We start from the raw sequence: 20,520 nt of genomic DNA, 5'->3' as shown, positions 1-20,520 counted from the left end.
TTCATCCATATTTATTCTCTTGAGTAGATACTTGATGTACTCTCCTTAAGAGATGAAAATCTTTCTCTCATTTGCTTGATTGTAAAACCAAGGAAAATTAAGTTTTCTAATCATTGACATCTAGAATTCATGTAACATCAATTCACCAAACTCTTTGTAATGTCCTTGATTTGTTGAGCCAAATATAATGTCATTAGTATAAACCCAATAAATGAAGATATCGTTGTGTAGCTTCTTGGCAAATAGTGTTATGTCGACCACCCCATTCTTAAAGCAATTCTCAATTAGGAAATTCTGAAGGCACTCATATTATGTCCTTGGAGGTTGCATTAGCCCATATAGTTTCTTGGTGAATATAGTGTGATGTTGCCCCTCATCAATAAGTTGTTAATTTACACATGTTCATCCTGTAGTTACAAGAAAAATATTATAAATTCAACCTTTTTTCATACAATCGTTGTGTAATCAAACTACCAAGATCATAAAAAAGTCAAAAAAAAAATTATACCAATATATCAAGTTTTAATTCGTTAGTATATAAAAAGGAAAAATATAATATATATAATATATTGGTAAAGTAAATAATAAAATACATCTATAGTTATTTTAAAAAAACTTCACGACTTTTAATAATTTGATTGTACAGCGATTACATGAAAAACATAATATTTTTTTGCCATAATTGCATTGCAACACCCAAAATGAAAGAAAGAACCAACGTAAAAGAAAGAAATTACACGCTATCATACACGAGGGAGGCTGATTGTGAGCGTGCTGCCTGTAAACACTTTCGGACGCGTTCGGTCGTCATCTCCTGGCCTGCTCGACCTTCTGCATCCTAATCTGCTCCCTGAACTTGGCTATGAACTCGTCGGCCTTCCTGTCCACCTCGCCCTCCACCTCCGTCTCCGTTTCCCCCTCCAGTCCCGGTCTCGTCGCCAGCTCAAAGAGCTCCTCGTTGCACGAGTTGACGCCGTCGTCCTCACTCACCCCATCATCTTCGCAGCTGTTTTCCTCCTTGATGGTGTCATCGTCGAGATCACTGCTAAACGAGCTGTCCGACGTTGCAACCATCTCACCCAACGTCTCGTCGCCTGCTTCGTCGTCGTGGATGGGCACTACAGGATCGTAGCGGCCGAAGGTGCTGCTCCTCGTCGCTTGCACCGCGTACCTGGGCCGGAACTTCCTGCTGCTGCCCGCCGCGCTGTGCGAGTGCGAACCCAAACTTCCGTTCGGGCTCCGGTCGCTACTAAGGACCCCGAACCCGAACTCGTTGAAGCTCCTCGCCTTGGCCTTCAGGAGGCCGCTTCGCCCGCGGCCGAGAAACGGCGGCGGCGGTGGAGGAGGCGGGAGCAGAGGCGGCGAGGACGGTGAGAGGGTCAGGTCGGCGTCGAGGACAGAGGACGGCGAAGGGAAGGCGTGCTCGCGCACGACGCCGTATCCCGTTCCCGATTTGGGAGCTAGGAGTAACTCTTCTTCTTCCTCCTCCTCCCCCTCGTCCTCAATGCCGCTGACGTCGCTCATCATATCCCCTGTTGGTGCCGCCGCCGCTGGCTTGAGCTTCCTCACCGGCAGCAGGAGTGGTTTCCCTTTCCCACCCGTGTCGGTGTCGCCGTTGCCGCTGTTGGTCCCTGGCGCTGAAGTGTCCGCGACGACCACGAGCGGGTCGTCTGGAAGGTACCGAGAGCTCCACGCCTGCTGTTGGACGCTGCCATCCTTGTTGGCGCCATCGTTGCCGTCGTTTTCGTCGAAGACAAGCGAGCCCTGCATCATCTGCGAGACGTAGGCCTCCACCGACGCCTCCACGTCGACGGGCGTGGCGTAGGCAGCGGTGGCCACCTCGGCGTCGGCGTTCTTCTGGCCGAAGACGCCGTAGGAGATGATGATGCCGAGCAGGAGGAGGTGCGGCAGCTCCCAGATCCTGGGCGCCTGCCCCGACGGCAGCAGCGGCAGCAGCGCCACCACGAGCGCAAACAGCGCGGCCTTCGCGGCGAGGCTGGACGGGAACAGCAGCGCGAGGACCTGCTGCAGCCACGCCCACGTGGAGACATCGCTGTTCGTCGTCGTCGTAGCTACTCTAGCGGGCTGCTGTGCTGGAGCCGCGCCGGCCGTCTCCGCCATTGCGGACGCGCGCAGGACTGTTCGGGGACTCGATAGGCTGTTGCGATGGAGTTGGAATTGAGAGGCTTGGAGTTGGAGCGATGGATCCTTGGCTTTCGGGCGGGGAGAGGAAGCTACAAGACTTGGTGGTGAAGCATGCGACGAAAGGGAGGGAAAGAATTTGATCACGGCCGAGCAGAACTAGCGAGCCACTATCATTTTAAATGTGACAGCAGACCTCGGGCTCCTTGGTAATTAACTGCTACTACAGTGTGCATTTCCTGGAAACCGCTAGATCAAAATGCCAAAATAAATGAGGAAAATGACCTCTCTTGGGCACTTGGGAGTTGGGACTTGGGAGTTGGGGGACTTGATCACTTGGCAATTGGCATAGACCAGCTGCATGTACCATATGGTCTTTGCCAATTAGCCATCAAATAATTAATCAGGATATGTTTGACTAATAGATGTCTAAAACATAGTAAATAGTTCGTTTTACTCTACAGACAAACAATTATCCAAGAGAGAAAGGAAAAAACCTACAAGGGTAGCGGCCGTCTTTTTCTCGTTTTACGATCTATTAGCACCTATAGATCAAATGGCTAATGGGTAAATAATTTGTCAGTCTCTAGCTAACAATTAATCAATTTATTAGTCAATCTGTTTAGAGTCCAAGGTGTTAAATTTAATCGACAAACTATAGATTTAAGGCCATGTTTGGTTTCAATGTCTTAGGACTAAACTTTAGTCCTAGGACTAAACTTTAGTCACTACTTGTTTGGTTCTAGGGACTAAATAGATTCTAAAGTCATTAAATACATTGTCCACAAGACCCAATTGCCCTTGGAATATACTCATGTGGGTTTTTAGTCTCTTTTAGCACCTATGTGAAGGACTAAAGACTAAATCATTTTAGTCCATATTTTAATCCTAGTGTTTGGCAAAAAAAAGACTAAATAGGACTAAAAACTAGAGACTAATCTTTATTCTCTCTAACCAAACACCCTATAAACATACTCTCAGACTAGTATTTAATTACGTTCTACTAGCTAGCCTCCCACCCAAAGATGGTGGAGCCGGCTGCCGTTGCATGCATGGTTGCCGGAGCACACACGGCAAAAGGGCGGCGTCGACAATGAGAACATATCTAATGCATATGGAATATTGGTGCACATGGTACACATATTAAATCATCACCACTCATTTTACATCTAACGTCTCTAGTTGTTTGGTATATTTTGCTAAGAACACCCTTCAACGTGGTGGTGTGCAGTGGTGGAAGGTGTTATTTGTAAATTGAATGATCAACTAGAGACGTTAGATCTAAAATAAGTGGTGATGATTTAATATGTGCACCATGTGCACCAATCTTCCATGTGCACCAGATATGTCCTCGTCGACAATGGGCCATGCCATGCACCGCTCACCTGCCTCTCGATCGGTAATTGCTTTAGCACTACCTATGCTTGGAGGATCATTCCGACGATCTCGTTCCGTAGACCGCAGACGTTTCTAGTAGCGGCCGGACGAGCATTTGCAGAGCAGCAGAGATCATCCTGATATGATCCTGATGTGCTGAAACAGGAAAAGAAGCTACTCCGGACTCGATGATCCATTGACCCCTGACCCTGACCCCTGATGATCCGGCGACCTCCAGAATCACAAAAGCTGGGAACCTATGCTGATTCGCTGCTGCAGCGCTGATGGCACAGAATGACAGGATATGCATAGGCATAGCTGGATGCCATGTACGGCCGTGTCAATTTTGAAGGCTACACGAGTCCGCGCGCATGGCCGTAGATAGATGTGATCCGATCCCGATCCGATTTGTTGTTGCTGCAGTGTGATTCGTCTTTGCGTCATCTGACATGTGAACGCCGGCGTTGCGCTTGCGAATTGCGAGGAAGAGGTGTGTGGAATTTCAGGAAACTGAGAAAGGTAGCTCCAGGCTTTCTGAGCATGCATGGGTTATCCTTTGCTTAATTCTGCAGCTATCCTTTACCATCCCCTGGCTGGAAGGAGGAGATTCTATGCGTTTCCTTGTTCTGCTTCATTTTTTTTTCTCCGGCAAGTTGAAGAATGCTGAAGTTAGACCATCTTCAAGACTCTCTATCCAAAAAAAAAAATAGGCATATATTTTTTTATTGGAAAGTCTTTAAAGTGAAACTTTAACCATTAATTCCTTTTAAAATATGTCATCAATAAGTTGACGTTTTGTTCTCTTATGTCTTTGTAGGTAGGATGCAAAAATTCTTCGAATTAACTTTGTGATTGATCTGTTAAGTTATGAGAACAATTCGTGTCGATATGCCATCCCTACAAACATACGACAAATACTTATCGATATCGCTAAAAAAGATTATATTAGTGTACGATTGCCGACGCATTTGTCTATCATTAAAAATTATATATTGACTCTTTAGAAATAATTTGTGTGATATTGATAATGTTTGTCACATTAATTTTACATATCATAGTGATGTTTGTCGTTCCGTATCTATGTTTCATACAAATTTTTTTTACTCCCGTCGCAACGCACGATCACATATCTAGTACAAATTAAACATTATTTAAAAATATTTTTAAATACAAATTCAAGTATGTAACATACATAAACTAATATATTTTTTTAGTGAATTGTTGGTCAATATTTTTAAACATTAACTTTTCTAAAAACATATTCGCCTTATTTTCTAGGACTAAGGAGTATCTCTCGATACTCGATTTTTGGGGTCTCTCCAAACTCTTCTTTTCAAAAAAAAAAGTAGGTATCCCAACAGATCCCTATTTTATCCTAAAAAATCTTTTGAAAGCACTTGATATCTTTTGAAAGCAATCAATCAGGGGGCAGTAATATTCGACCCCATTGAGACAATTGCATATTTAGGACTCTAAACAATGCGCTTCGCAATAATGCCATCCGAAAGATTTAATCCGTAAAAAAGGTACTACAAATCTTCTCTAATTGATTATACTACCATTCAACGTATATTCTTCCTTTTTATAATCTGATCTCGTGTATTTTCTCCACAACAAGACAGTTTTACCCCTTATTACTTATACACATTTTTTATTTGGAAATCCAGAAACAACCGTTCTCTTCTTCATCTCCATACGGTCGTCTTTTCTTCAAAGCGAACTAACAGAACCAACTTTCCTTCTCTCGCCATGGATCCCGCACCGTTCTGTTGTCACTCTAGCATGCTGAAGTGCGACATAGATTGTTATACTTGTGCTCATGGAGACATATGCAAAGCAGGGTATAAACGAAGAAGTATTTCTCTTTAAGGCCTTGTTCGTTTCTACCGGATTGGTGGGTCGGAACGATTCCTAGCCGGATTGCTTCTCTAATTTATATAAACTTTGGTTAGTTGGAACAATTCCGGGTGCAATCCAACGTAAACGAACAAGGCCTAAAACGGTTAATTACCATTCCTAAAAAAAGCTAATTACTCCAGAGAAATAAAGCATGATCTGCAATGCTTTCTTATGGATTAGCACATGATGACGAAGGAAAATGAAAAGGGTTGCCAGTTGCATGGAATGGATGTGCCCATTGAACTGCTAAAAAAGTTAGTACTTGTGCCACCTGAATCGATCCAAGCATGAATAAATCACAGCGGCAAGTCCATTTTGAATTTTGATGCACCAATTGTACACTGAGTAATTGAGTAAAGCAAGGAAGTTTGTGGCGTGACGACATGTCAGGTAATGTATAGTACTCATCAATCAGTAATGAACAACCCACAATAGCATTAATTAGCAATCCATTTCAGCATGCGTCCATGAAGGAACCAGAGAAAACGAATCTGCTAATCTAAGTCGGGTGGATGCTCACTCGTTGCTAGGACGTTGGCCAGAGGGATTTATAAGGGGTAAAACTGTCTTGTTGCGGAGAAAATACATGACATCAGATTATAAAAAGGAAGAATATACGTTGAATGGTAGTATAATCAATTAGAGAAGGTTTGTAGTACCTTTTTTATGGATTAAATCTTTCGGATGACATTATTGCGAAACACATTATTTAGAGTCCTAAATATGTAATTGTCTCATTTCAGTTTGTCCCTTCGAGTTGTGGTTCACTGGTTGTGGTTGTGGGGCAGAAGCGGACCACGAGCGGGCCTCCGAGAACGTCTGGAATGGGCCAGGATTCTTTTTTGGGTTTTTTTTTTCTGAATGATCAGTGGGCTGCATGGTCTAGAGTTTCTTAACATAAATTTGGCCTGTTCTATCTTTGATTCCCCTGCAAAAGTGGAATGCACGCATTTACGGTACTAAACAATGACACTAGTTTGGGAACCCCATTTTTTCATCTGATTTCTATTTTTCCAAGGAAAATTAGTTCATTTTCCCATCGAAAAATAGAAATCCCTTAAAAATTGAGGTTACCAAACTAGCCCTAAATAAAAATTCACGGGTATAAAAAACCATACTCATGGCTGCTTTACCAAATAGTACCATTATTCCGCTATGTATAAGAAAAAAACAGCCCTATGAATCATAAGGTTTTATGCTCTCATTTATCCTCTATCGCATCACATTTGTTATTTTATGATGTGAATAATGCCATGCGTGATGTTGAGTTCTAGTGATTTATACTTACACGGGAGAAAGTTTTTTTTTGAAAAAAACATATTATATGCATGTTTAAATTCATATAAGGTTTGTGGGTAATTTCACGGGTGACGAGCGTTGTGGATATCATTTGTTATGTAGAAGGTTATGAATACACAGGTATGGATTTAAGATTTAGCTCATGGCTACGGATCTAGCTGTATGCCTTCTCTTCGCTGGTACTGTGTCCATTGGTATACGTGCTTAATTTGCTAACGATTGCAGTAACCTCAATGTCGGGGAGACCTCAAAGCTGCTTGTCCCAGCACGCGAGAAGGTCCTCAGTCCTCACGTACTCGTCGCCGGGGCAGCGCCGGCGGACGATTATCCGAGAGGGCACCCGGTGCGCCGTTTTTTCTGCCGGCCGCTGACGAAGAAACGAACCGCACCCGTTTTCTGGGCATCTCCATCTTTGGTGCGTGCGTGGGCGTTGGGTGTCGTCAGCTGGTAGGTAATGTAATCACACACTGTTGCAGACCCTTGAGCCTTGACCGTGTTCAAGCGTCATGCTCGTTAGTCTAGCATCCTTGCCTCAGTAATCACCTCTGCAGCGTGACTTAAAACACGTGAGACAGTACACTTACGGCATGTTAAAACCAAACACTTCTTAGTCAACAAGTCAGCAGTACTACGCACTAAAGTTTCCTCGTTCCGTGGACAACAAGTGCGCATATTCATTCAAAAATATGTTTCACCACGTAGTCGACAAGATACGGTACGATATGCTGTTTAGATTTTAGTGACATGCATGGTCAAGTCAAATGTTCGAGACAAACTTATAGGTAGAGTGAACAATAGCCAGTAGTGAAGCTTAATTAGGACTAATTTGGGAACTGCATTTTTTCAAGGGATTCATATTTTCCAAGGGAAAATGAATTAATTTTTCTTGGGAATCCCAAACTAGCCTTTAAGGTTCTGTTCGGCACATTTTTTTCATCCACCCCTATATATCTTCTTGCTATATATTACAGGAGGAGCCAAAGAGTTATGGTTTCATCGGCACATACTCGTTTGAGAATATAGAGATAAAAGTAACACATTGCTACAATGTATAAAGGAACAAAGCTGAAACCCCCAAATAGAGATTTAGAATGGCACACCTTAGCTCGACAACCTGGGAACTATAGCCAAACGACCATTTGAGAAGTGTGTGTGTGGTGGGGGGGGGCTAACTAGCCGAGAAACATTGCAAGTGAATTGAGATTCATTCCTACTATCTCTAGACACTAAAGTGTTCATATAATTACTCAGTGATTAATGTAGGTGCTTTGTGAAGTACTTAAGTTAGTCAGTCCGATGCATATAATGTTTTCTCTATGTTTTACCCTAATGTAAGATGAATAGACACCTCTTACCCCTTGGTGCTTGCATCATTGTATTATTTAAACATAGGGGATTGTAATCTTGCAAGATCACACCAACTACATTTGTGGTGTGGCTCAGTAGCTATCACCATATATTGGAGGGAGCAGGGCTTGGTATGTTTTGATCAAAAGCTCGATAGTGAAGATGATAAATAGTATCCAAGAGAGGCCACAATCGGAACAACACTTACGTACGGAGAAGGCCCAAGACTATCCGTAGAGTTACCCCAACCGAGAGCTTGGCCCTCGCGTCGGGCTCTAACGATGAATTGAGAGAAGCTTGTGCACTTCTCAATACATCCGCAAAAATATCAGAGCCATACATGAAAACTTGTATTTCTTTCGCATTTGGGCTTTCGTATTTATATTGTGTTACCTTAGTTGCGTGTTTTATTTCATAGCTTAGTTATGAGCTATTGGATATGTATGAAACCTAGGTTGTATATCATTTTATGATAGAGAGAGCAACATTTAGTTAAAATCGTAGTTGCACATAAGATATTTTATTGTATATGTTTTGACTATACCAAAATAGAGGCCTTGATTTTGTGAAAAATAATCGCCTAATTCACCCTTATATTCTTAGGAGTCAGGTGTTCCTACACCTCTCAATAGTCGAAATAGATCGGTCCCACTTTTATGTGTTCGTGCACGAGCGGAAACTATGGTGTTCACTTGTAAAGCTGATGCGATGGAACTGCGTTGTCCATGTTAAGAAACAAAGGAAAGATGTTCTCATCCACATCATCAATCTAAGAGAAGAAACACTCAAGCATCTAACGATGGAGAATAACAAGATCTACGACGTATGGTTCATAGGAATAGATTATAGATTCATCTCTTGTGAAGGGATGTGTTGCCATTCATCACCATATATACTCCCTCCGGTGCAGTAAAGGAAGTCATCCTGCGCGTGACCGAGCGTGCACAAAAGAAGTCGTAGCGCGCGTGGGTCTGAGATTTGGACGTTGCTGCCCCTGAGTAATTGCATCGGAAAAAAAAAGATGTGCTTAAGAGGAATCGAGCTTGAGACCTCCAGTATAGAATGCCTCAGGAGGTGCTACAGCAACCAATCGAGCTTGATTGTTTTGGTGACATTAATGCACCCATACCCCTGTTTAATAAGGGCAAACAGGGAAAACTCCATGATAATTAATCACTCTTTGGTACGCACAATCATGTTCTAAACGACTACCTTTACTGCACCGGATGGAGTAGATATGTATTGATCATTTTGATCGTCAATAAAAAAGAATAAGGGATTCATTCTCTTTGTATCATTTATCAATCTATTTTAACATTCCAGTTGCAAAGCTCACGTAACATTATTATTCTTGATAATCGTGTATTTGAAGTTTGAAACTCTGTACGTACTGGGACTGGCCAGCAATAGAAGGGGGGGGAAAAAGAGGCCATTGCTACGTCGTTTTACTCGTTACCAACCGAACCCATCCTCTCTCGTTCGTTGACTGTTCCAACCGTTGAAGCGGCTCTCATTCGGTCGGCTAATATGGCACTGCACCGGTAGACACCTTAACTGGTGTGGCAAGAGATATATTGCCAGATTCCTTAACTACTACTCATAGTGAACACGAAGTCAAGTTTCCTGCTTCTCGATTGTTGGCTGGCACGGTGAAGATTCATCATCAATCAATGTTCTCTTCCAAAGTAGTTGCCAAGTTACGTGGTGCGATCACGGTTATTGAGCTAAAGCCTTGGAGACGAAGTTATTTATTACTCGTTTGCGTGCAAATTAAACGCGGGCGACGACGCTTCGACTCGCCCTTGACAGTGACACCACTGACAATGACGGTCTCAAATAGTTAGCTGACGTGGAGCTGAATAAAAATAGTAATTTATTTTACCGATCCTACACGTAATATACATTCAGTTTTTTGAATACATGAAATATCTTATCTATTTGCTCGTCATTAATTATTCTCGTTTTCTCCATATTTTCTATCATCATAGTAAAGAGAGCGAATCTAGCTATAGAAATTGCCAGACAATGGGGACGCACCGAGGACTTCAACGAACTTACCTACTACTTTCTTGGGTGTGGGGTGAACTCTATAAATATAACCACCTATAGATGGCCAAAAAGCACGAGGCCCGTGAGCCCGGCACGAAGCCCGCTTTTTGGGCCCGGTCCGAACCCGGCACGGTAGAATAAGCGGGCGGGCTTGGACAGGAAACTAGGCACGACGGACTAGCCCGGCACGGCCCGTTTACCTCTAAGCCCGTTAAGCCCGGTTTTTTTACATTAAAACGTGCTTACCGGCCCGTTTAGCCCGCTTTTCGGCCCGTTTTTTTGCTAAACGGGCCGGCCCGGCCCGTTTAGGCCCGCTGCGGGCCGGGCTTGGACAGAAAATTAAGCCCGCTGGCACAGCAGGCCCGGCCCGGTTTTTGACCGGGCTTCACCGGGCCCGGGCCGGGCCGGGCCGGGCGGCCCGTTTGGCCATCTCTATAACCACCGCAGACCGCACCGCCTGCTGCCTATTGGCTACTCTCTAGCCACTTCCGTGCTACGTACGCGGATAGGCGAGCTCAGCTAGTAGCAACGACGACGACGGAGCGCTATTAGCTGCATGCGTGTGCGCGAGGCAACAACAACGGCAATGGGCGTCGCCGGCGGCGGGAGGACGGAGGCGATCATGCGGGAGATCGCGAGGCTGCGCGCCCAGAGGGACGAGCTTGACAGCCGCATACGCTTCTTCGAGTCCCAGCTCCGCGTCGGCGCCGCGCCGGCCACGCTTCCTCCCAGCCTGTCCACCAAGCTCGACGCCATGGGGTTGCATGCGGCCGCCCGAGGGGGCAGCGGCCTCAGCCCCGACGCGGTCAGACGGTACAGCCGCCAGCTCCTCCTCCCCGACTTCGGCGTGCAAGGTTGGTTTACCTGTAATCTGCCTTGCTTGCTCAGTTGCTCTGTCCCCTGCTCCGTCGTGATCAACGCGTTAAACGACATGGATGGATGACGCAGGGCAACGGAGGCTCTCTCGGTCATCAGTTCTTGTGGTCGGAGCCGGAGGCTTGGGCTCGGCCGTAGCATTGTACCTGACTGCATGTGGCGTTGGTATAGTCCCATTGTCAATTTCATTCTTACGTGTTTTACCGCTAGCTGCTCAGTTTTGCTGACTCTTTTTCTCTACTACTAATTTGTTAGGTTCTCTAGGAGTTGTTGATGGAGACGACGTTGAACTTGGCAACCTCCATCGTCAGGTAAACTGTGTGAGATATGCACTGTACTTCGTCTATGTTGTAGTTGTCATCTGCATCACCGCCACCGGTACATTAATTACCTCCTATGGCGGGCACGTATACCGCACGTGGACTAGTAATTTCGTGGAATTCAGACTAAGTCAGAGACAAATAATTTGTTTGACAGTTCCCACCATTGTCTTTCTTTTGTACAAGCAAAAATAAGCCAAGTGCCATTCTTTTTGCCTGTCTGCCTTCCTATTCAGGTCATACACGTAGAAGCATACGTTGGGCAACCTAAGGTGAAATCTGCAGCAGCTGCTTGCCGGGCGTAAGTATATATACTAGTGTTCTGAGAGGTTTGTACTACACTACATATCAATGATCAGTGATGACTTGATATTTTTCTCCAAATCCAGGATGAACTCTTCTGTCAACGTGTTGGAGCATCATCTCAAACTGAAATCGAAAAATGCTTTGGATGTTGTGAGGCAGTATCCTTGAGAACGTGAGAAGAAGAATTTAGTTTTCCCGCTCTTGGTTGCTACTGTGTAAGCTTGTTTTCGACACTAAACGATCGACCGCAGATATGACATAGTTGTTGATGCAACCAACAGTCCTGCTAGTCGGTACATGCTTAGTGATTGCTGTGTCCTTCTCAACAAGGTAACTAATAATAGAATACTGTACTTTTGTTGGCAACAACAAACATATATATTACCTTAAACTGAAGTCCTCATTCCCCACCAAACAAACTTTGACAGTTATTTAACATTTGGCGAAGTTCAATACGCCCCACTTGTTCGTTTTAGCTATAATATTAAAAAAAAACTGAACCTTTACCAATTTTAATCTTTTCCTAAATTAGTTTTTTCACCTGTTGCGTGCTGATTTATTGCCATCTACTCTTCAGCCTCTCATATCCGGTTCAACAATTGGTCTAGAAGGACAGGTAATTCTTCTTGTCTCAAATTAAATGGCCTACAAGTAACCTTGAAAAGTTAACGCTCACTTTGATGACGACACTCTCTAACCTTTTAACAGTTGATGGTTTATAACCATAATGGAAGTCCATGTTACCGGTGTCATTTTCCAAACCCAACGACGACATGCCAGACTGCTAGTTCTGCTAATTATACTCTTGGGGTTGGTAAGTTATAAGATTATAGCACCCATATAATGCTGAGAGCTGCTTTAAGACTCTGGTGTGTGAAGTACATCCATTTCAGTTATATGTATTGAGTACGATTATATGATCATATCTTGTTTTTCACTTGTATATTATTTGATAAGTACCGTATATATTGTCTACGCATGAGCTAATAATAATTGGCCTTGTATTGTTCAGTTCCAGGAGTGAATGGCTGCCTACAAGCTCTTGAAACTATAAAGGTTGCAACTCGTGTTGGTGAACCCCTTTGTGGAAGAATGCTACTCTTCGACGCATTATCCTCCCGTTTTAAGACTGTATGTCACTCCATTCTGTACTGCATGTACACAGTAGTTATCAAACCATGTATAATCATCATCACTATATTACATATGTGTGTGGAAGGCAGAGGTTCACTCATAAAGCTCATGCACTACTACATTGTTCTGCAGGTTAATAAGATACATAAAAGGTCATCAACTTGCACAGTCTGTGGAGATAATCCTGATTTAACTCAAGACAGCTTTGTTACGTTTGATTATGATAGCTTGACGCAGTCTACAAAGTCTAGCAAGGTAAACTACTACACTTTCTTTGTAAATAGCAATTAGCTATAGATACAGTTGAGAAATTTATGACCTGAGATGTATGTAAAGTTGTAAACTACTACTACGACGCAGCCGATGGCAATCCAGACGCCGCTCCCAAAGAGCGCCCGGACCAGCTGCAGAGAATACAAGCGGGTGGTCGACAGCGGCAGGACGCACCTGCTGTTGGACGTGCGGCCGGTGCACCACTTCCAGATCGCCTCCATAGCCAACTCGGTGAACATCCCGCTGCACGAGCTGCGGGAGAGGCTTCCCCGGCTCAGGGACGCCCTGACCGAAGTGGCAGGCGTGTCGCACTCGCACGGCAAGCACTATTGCCCTCTGTACTTCGTCTGCCAGAATGGCGACGACTCCGAGGCGGCCGTCGGCGTCCTCCGGGAGAGCGGCTTCCCTTACGCCGGCGCTATAGCCGGCGGCCTTGAGTGTTGGGCGCGAGAAGTTGATCCCGGTTTCCCTGTGTACTGGTGATTTTACAGGAATAGTATTTATAAGGTTTTGGTTTTTTTTTTTTGACCGATGGGGTTGTGATTGTGATAGCCAACAAAAATAACTGCCATGAAAACTGTGAAGCTGCAAGCTGGACTCCAGTTCTGGCCCAAAAGAGAAAAGACAGTGCTGGATTTTGCTTTATATTTTAGCCTGCTGCCCTCTTTTCTCAGGAAAATGGGCCTGCCATCCATTGGCCCATAAGCGGTGGCGCGTTAACAGTCTGGCAGAATCACAAGTAGCATGAACACCAGTTATTGATACAGCCACCCTTTATGTACTACTAGTTAGTACCATATAATAATACATCTCCATATGACGGTTACGTTCAAGTGGTCCCAGCCGGTCCAAAGAACTCATCTGTCCGTATGTTCTGTACTCATCTAGTTTTGACTTGTGATTGCTCGTTGATTCTTGATTTGGGGTCCAGTCTAGCAGAGAGACAGTACCACGACCAACCATGTGAGGACTGAGGACCCTGTCCCCTGCGAATCATTGTGCTATAGCCAGTCTCGCAAAAGCCGGGGCGCGGCGGGGTGTGCCAGTGACAATGAGTGTCGCAGCAGTAACACACAGCACGGGCTAACACCAGCTTAGATTAGCATAGCACATGCGAGACGCTGAAACTTGGATGGAGTTCAGGCTTCAGCAGAGCAGAGAAACCCCAGCTTTTGCTCCACAAGTCACGGTGGGCGTCGAACTGTCGAAGCGCGCGTTCGCGATTCGGTTCATCGTCCCTGGGTGCCTGAATCTGTGTATGTTTATTTGTCCAGGTTCGCATCTATCTATCTATATATACAAAGCAGCCTGGAAAGCTCAGGCTATCTGCCCGCCGCCTGCCGTGGGTCAAGTTGGTCACGCACACGACGCAGCGCGAGCGAGTGGAAGCCGACCAAGAAAACCTGCCGCGCGCATTGTTTTGTTTCATTTCAGTGCAGAATATTCATGCATGCTGAGAACAGACTCCTATATACTACTATGTTAATTTAGAATGGTCTATCTTGCCCACATTTCCGTGCAGTAGTACTGGACATGTGGCGGGAATGCAACAAATTGGAGGAGACCGGTGTCAATGTGACATGCGTGCGCTTATTGTGATTTGGATTAGTTATTCCCTGCCGGATTCGTCTTCGTGTGCACCTTTCCACCCTACGATTTTATGCCCTTAATTCGCTATTAGCTGCTCCCTCCGTCTCAAAATATAAGAACGTGTTTGGTTTGAGTTCAAAGTATGATGAGCCGAGAGCGACACCATTCCCTCGATTTTTTGATCACACAGTCACTAAAACTTACTATGGTGTTTACCCTGACCTCAAGTGACTCTTATTCAAACATTATAAAAAATTGTGGCTGTCTCATTTCATCTCTCTTTGTATATCTAACCAAACACATCCTAATTCGTTTTAGACTAAGCATACATTCATTAATTAATCTATAAATATACTTTGTATGTATATCTACATTCATTATCATTCAAATAAATGTGGGTGGAAAAAAAGTAGGCAATAAAGAACTATATTTTAGAATGGAGGGGGTATTTGATATGCCATCGGCTAAACGGCTCAGCCTTAGGCTTTTGGTCCATATAGATATTTTTAGTTGTTCTAATTAGATCTAAAAGAATTAGATCATTAATTTAGATAAACTAAGGTATGTTTAGTTCAACTCCTCTAGACTTTAGAGCTCTAAAAGTTTTATTTACTTTAGCTCATTTTTAAGCTGTAATGCTCTAAAATGAGGTGATACAAAGTTTAGAGCTAACTCTAGACTACCTGTTTGGAGTTTTAGCTCTAAAATTTAAAGAGAAAAAAGATAGAAAGAAGTCATAAGACTAGTTTTTAGTTGGCTAATAGTTAACTCCCTAAAAGTTAGTTTTGAGCTCTTTGGATTCTAGGACTAATACTCCGCCCGTCCAAAAATATAATTCGTTTTAGACAAAACATACATTCATTAATTAACCTATATGTATGTAGTTTGAATTTATGTCTATATTTTGAGACAGATGGAGTAAATATTACTATTTGCAGGTAAATATATTTATACCTATTGTCAACTTGCACGCAAAAAGTGCTTATGCCATTCTCAAGATTAGTTGCCCCTATTAGTCCAATTAGCTTAATTTTACCAACTAGTGGACTATCTACTAGTTGAAGGCTTAGCTAAAGATTAGCTCATCCATTATATTGTATCCATCAGTTCACCCATGTGGTCATCTAAAACATTGTTTTGTACTGTAAACTGTATTGTTCACAATGTAGAGTTTGAATATAGGGAAGGGTAAGCTGCTGGAGATAGTCTTATCCCATGGTTTAAATCTAGTAGTTATTACATAAACTCAAACAAGCGCTTATTCATGTATGCAAGTGGAGTTATGTATACAAGTGGAGAAAGATTTGGTTAAATATGAAAGTCCCATCCATTTCACTAAGGGGGTGTTTGGTTTCCACCTCCTAAACTTTAGTGACTAAAGTTTAGTCACTTCTAGTCACTAAATTACCAAATAGTATGGCTAAATGAGACCTCTCAAATAAAAATTTTAGGGACTAAAGTGTAGTCCCTAAAGTTTAGGATGGTGATTAAAAGAACCAAACATGATGTGTGGATGAAGAGAAGGGGACACCATAAGCATGTGTAGTGCTCACCCATTGGTCTTAACCACGTGGCACTTCGCTGTAGAATAGTCCATAAAATTTGATAAGACAATCAACTTTGGGTTTAAGGAAAAATAGAGGACAATTGAATTTATGTATAGTTTGAGAATGGGAGATTCATCTTTCTCGAACTATGTGGATGATATGCTATTATAAAGTAGTGATCAGAATTTGTTGTTAGAAATTAAGAGCTTTTAGTCCTCACACTTTGATATGAAAGATCTCGGAGAGGCATCTTATGTCTTAGAAATTAAGATTCGACAATATAGAAAAAGGGGTCTTATGACTACCATAAAAGATATACATGTAGAATGTTCTTAAGAAGTTTAGTATGCATGTGTGTAACCGCACACCTGCACCAGCAGTCATGGGCGATAAGTTGACGAGAGATCAATGCCCTAGGAACCAATTTAAGATCGATTGAATGAAATTGGTTCCTTACACTTTAGTTGTTAGAAGTATAATGTATACTCAAATATGCATTCATCTTGACTTGGCATTCATAACAGAGATGCTTGGCAGTCTTCAAAAGAATCCAGGGATAGAACACTAGAAAGTCGCTAAGAAAGTGTTGTGGTATTTGCAATGGACAAAAAACCTCATGTTAACATATACAAATTTGAGTAGCCTTGATATTATATGTTATTTAGATTTAGATTATGCAGGATGTGAATAAGGTAGAAAGTCCATGTTAGGTTATATATTCACACTCGTAGGAGGAGCTATATCGTGGAAAACTCAAAACAAACACTCACTATCATCGATAAATGTTGTCTTTGTTGCATGTTATGAGGCAACGGGGGTAGGCTACGTGGCTTAAGAAATTTGTACTCGCTTTAAAAGTGGTAGACATCATATCAAATCTATTGAAGCTATACTGCGACAATGAACCAATCAAAAGTCTGTTACTCCTATAACAGTAAGTTAACTATTATTGCCAAGCACATATAAGTATTATATTGTAAATGAGAGAATCCATTATCAAATAATTGACCTTGAGAATATATGTACTTAGTAAATGCTTCTCACTAAAGGGCTTCCACCCAACGTGTTTAAAAAATACATAGCCAAAACATGAGTTTAATTAAAGTACATATGATTCTGGACTAAGGGGTTATAAAAATGCAACCATCTCTATCAAGTTGTAAGTTGTATGCTTTGATATCAAAAGGTACATTGTAGTTGTTGAGTTCATTAGTTTCCAACAAGCTATTGTATGTCTTGGTCTTGATATACTGATTTATTGTGAAATGAGAATCATAAGACATCAAGTTCGAAGCGTAAATCAATATGAGATTAACGGGAGAACATTGGAGTTGATCTTAAGTATTTGATCATGGGCCGATTCAGTCCAATTCTATCCTAACACGTCTTGATTGGAGTTGCAACAACCATATTGATTATGGGCCCTTTTCACATCGCAGACATAAAAGGGGAAGAACATCTGACGAAGCAGTGTTCGTCGTTGTCAACTCTTCCCCACATGCAGACCCATACATGATCTAATCTAATCCGGGATAGTCAGTGCGGATTTAATGCAGTACTGCCCGTGCAGTACCAGTCACTGACGTGTGGACCTGCCCTCCACTAGGCCCACACGTCATTGACTAGTACTGCACATGTTGTACTGCACAAAATCCGGGCTACGGTGTAGTGGGGAGAATGCAGCCGTCGCCCCCATACAGCCCTATGTAACGTCGGTAATCTGCATCTATCGTTTACGTATGTAATGGTTAGGATTAATGGACAAGGTCATTAGTTCATACCTACTGTTTGCAACATGATCTTGATCGTTTCGTCTACGTCTAGCATGTTAATGAGTTACATCATGTATGCTAGTACGTGCCTTTCGTCATGGTTTATGTCCTGAAATTAATCAAAAAAACTATCTAATAATTATCCAACGCGAATAGCATATATACGGTTCCTAGGTTCCCAGGACTCGCAATCGACAGGACCAAAATTAAATCCGTCACTGATAGGGGCAGATTGCTTCTAATCTGCAGAATGTGCCGTTGCCGTGTTCACACGTATATACTCCAACAACAGCCATCCATAGCCCATAGGTCCAACGATCCAGCCACGGATAATCCTCAGTCAAATCAAACATCTATCTAGCCAGTAGGTAGCAATTAAATTCCAGCATCATGCTTTCTCAGGCCACAGATTAATTAGCTATCCATTATATTATGGAGCTAGATCAATTAAACTGTGAGTGCCCATTGAGTTAATTAATATAATTAAGCCGCCTGCACAGCTAGCACGATATATACGATGCATCACAGGAGTGATTAGAGAGACGGAACATGCCGCCTATCCGTGTTAATTAACAGCGCTAGGATCAGGCTTCGGGGAGGGACAGGGCTATCCAGCAAGCTAGCGAAACCGGCCAATAGATCGATCGGACCGCGACCTCTGGCGCATCATCGCCGCCGGCCGTTATCATCACCGCCGCGCGCCGGGGCCGGATGCAATTCGACAGGACAAACCACCGTGCCATCTCCTTGCGCCCCACCCTCCCTACACCCGTATCCCACCATATCCAGCCACCCGCTTTGCAGGACCAGCTGCTAATTAATATTCCTTCTCTTCTCTTGCTTCCCTGCACGTACACGACGACGGCCGGCCGCGGGAACATACACACCGGCCTCTCGATCAAAAACACAGTAAAGTAACTGTAATCTGCTGGATCTTCAAGTCTAATACTGTGGGTGACTAGCTATTAGTCAATAATAATAATACTAAGATTAACGAGGGAACAGTCGTTTGCACGGTCGAATAAATGCGCAGAGAGACTGTTTTGTTGGCTTACACGTACGGCCGGCCCGTGTACAGCAACAGCTAGCTAGTGTAGCAGCTACTACTACTACGTACTAGTGGCTCGGTCGATCGGGTGGCAGACGATGGCGCCGGCGCCGGCGCCGGCGCGCGCGCGCGCGGCCGCCGTGGCAGCTGCGGAGTTGCCGTTGGACGAGGAGACGCGCTCGCAGGAGGGGCACATGGTGAGGGTGGTGGGCGGGGACATGTGCATGTAGAGGTGCGGCGACACGAGCTTGAGCGCGCGGAGCTCCTGCACCTCCTTCTGCAGCCGCCGGTTCTCCTCCGTCAGCGTCTCGCAGCAGCGCTTCAGGTACTCGCAGTCCACCTCCGTCTGCTTCAGCTTCGTCCTGCACGACCGAATGAAGCGATCGAGCGAGGGGCAGAAAAGAGAGAGAAATCCCGGCCATGCAGTGCATGCTTGCTGATCATCAGCACACACGAGCTAGCGCGCGGCGACATATCGCATGTGCGCTACGTACGTACCTGGCGCGCCTGTTCTGGAACCACACCTCCACCTGGCGGGGCCGCAGGCCTAGCTGCTGCGCCAAGGCTGCCTTCTGCCGCTGCACGCCATTAATAAGCAAGTTAGTACAGCTCACAGTCACAGTCACAGTCACAGGCAGGTTGATAAGGTCGAGAACCGGCGAATGATTGAAAGCTACTGCTGCCTAGCCTAGCTGTACGTTCGTCCATCAGGAGTCTTGGTGAGCGGCCGGGAGGATGAACCACAGAACTGTAGCTCTTAATGCTAGCTGCTACTACTATACTACTAGTACTTACAGGGTTGAGAGTTGGGTGCTCCCGGAAGCTATCCTCGAGCACCGCGGACTGGTCCTTGGACAGCCGGAGCTTCTTCCTGGAGCCGTCGATGCCGCAGCCGCCGTCCTCCTCATCGCTGCCGCCTCGCAGGCCATCCTCGCCGGTGACCTCGGTCGTCCGCTTCGCGGGCAGCAGCAGTGGCATCTCCAGGAACCTCTTCTCTGATACATTATATGTGATGCATCCGAGTGACAGCCATACTCATACACGTACGGTATTTAGTTGCTGACTACTAATCTTACATATAGTCAGACAGACATAAGACTCACACATGTACACTAGAGCTAGCTACAGCTTAATTGATATGGTCATTCACAGTTACTCTCTGATAGATCCAAGCATAGCTACTTAGTACAGAGATATATATAGACAAATTGCATTATATATTTACCTGGAGCGCGTAGCAGCATGGTGGCGACATGGTGAGTGCGAGGAGACGCGAGGGACGAGCTGAGGCTGAGGCTGAGCCCTAAGTCCTCGACCCTCTCCATCATCTACCAACCACCGCACCGCCTCTCTTCCTCGATCTGGTATCTTAGCTTCTTCTTCTTCCACCTCTCTGATGATCTCAATCGATGTGAGAGCTAGAGCTAGCGTGTATGTGTATGTGTAGAGCAGCTGGAAGAACTATGGAACTGCGGATAGATATATAGTACTGAGAGTAGCAGTAGATAGAATGGAGCTGGCTGATAGACGATGAAGGTGAT

General features: G+C 44.2%; 3 protein-coding genes across 3 annotated transcripts; 1 reads left to right on the top strand and 2 right to left on the bottom strand.

Annotated features, from left to right (window-relative positions):
- Positions 1-608: 608 nt before the first annotated feature.
- Positions 609-2,284, bottom strand: LOC100384008 (uncharacterized). Its single transcript, NM_001176619.1, has one exon. It carries the CDS (start codon positions 2,119-2,121, stop codon positions 808-810), a length of 1,314 nt encoding a protein of 437 aa, NP_001170090.1. The 5' UTR covers positions 2,122-2,284; the 3' UTR covers positions 609-807.
- Positions 2,285-10,585: 8,301 nt separating this feature from the next.
- LOC100280109 (adenylyltransferase and sulfurtransferase MOCS3) lies at positions 10,586-13,667 on the top strand. Its single transcript, XM_008669629.3, has 11 exons — positions 10,586-10,967; positions 11,062-11,154; positions 11,245-11,300; positions 11,546-11,610; positions 11,699-11,773; positions 11,867-11,945; positions 12,193-12,231; positions 12,324-12,429; positions 12,628-12,746; positions 12,882-13,004; positions 13,110-13,667. The coding sequence occupies exons 1-11, from the start codon at positions 10,670-10,672 to the stop codon at positions 13,503-13,505; spliced, it is 1,449 nt and encodes a 482-aa protein (XP_008667851.1). The 5' UTR covers positions 10,586-10,669; the 3' UTR covers positions 13,506-13,667.
- A 5,229-nt stretch (positions 13,668-18,896) lies between these two features.
- LOC100285975 (uncharacterized) lies at positions 18,897-20,520 on the bottom strand. The gene is made up of 4 exons (NM_001158864.2): positions 20,205-20,520; positions 19,775-19,974; positions 19,478-19,557; positions 18,897-19,341 (listed from the first exon to the last, which is right to left on the bottom strand). The coding sequence occupies exons 1-4, from the start codon at positions 20,305-20,307 to the stop codon at positions 19,041-19,043; spliced, it is 684 nt and encodes a 227-aa protein (NP_001152336.1). The 5' UTR covers positions 20,308-20,520; the 3' UTR covers positions 18,897-19,040.

The sequence above is a fragment of the Zea mays genome, chromosome 2, assembly GCF_902167145.1.
Source record: "Zea mays cultivar B73 chromosome 2, Zm-B73-REFERENCE-NAM-5.0, whole genome shotgun sequence".
Taxonomy (NCBI): domain Eukaryota; kingdom Viridiplantae; phylum Streptophyta; class Magnoliopsida; order Poales; family Poaceae; genus Zea; species Zea mays.
This window is presented reverse-complemented; position numbering and strand designations above follow the sequence as displayed.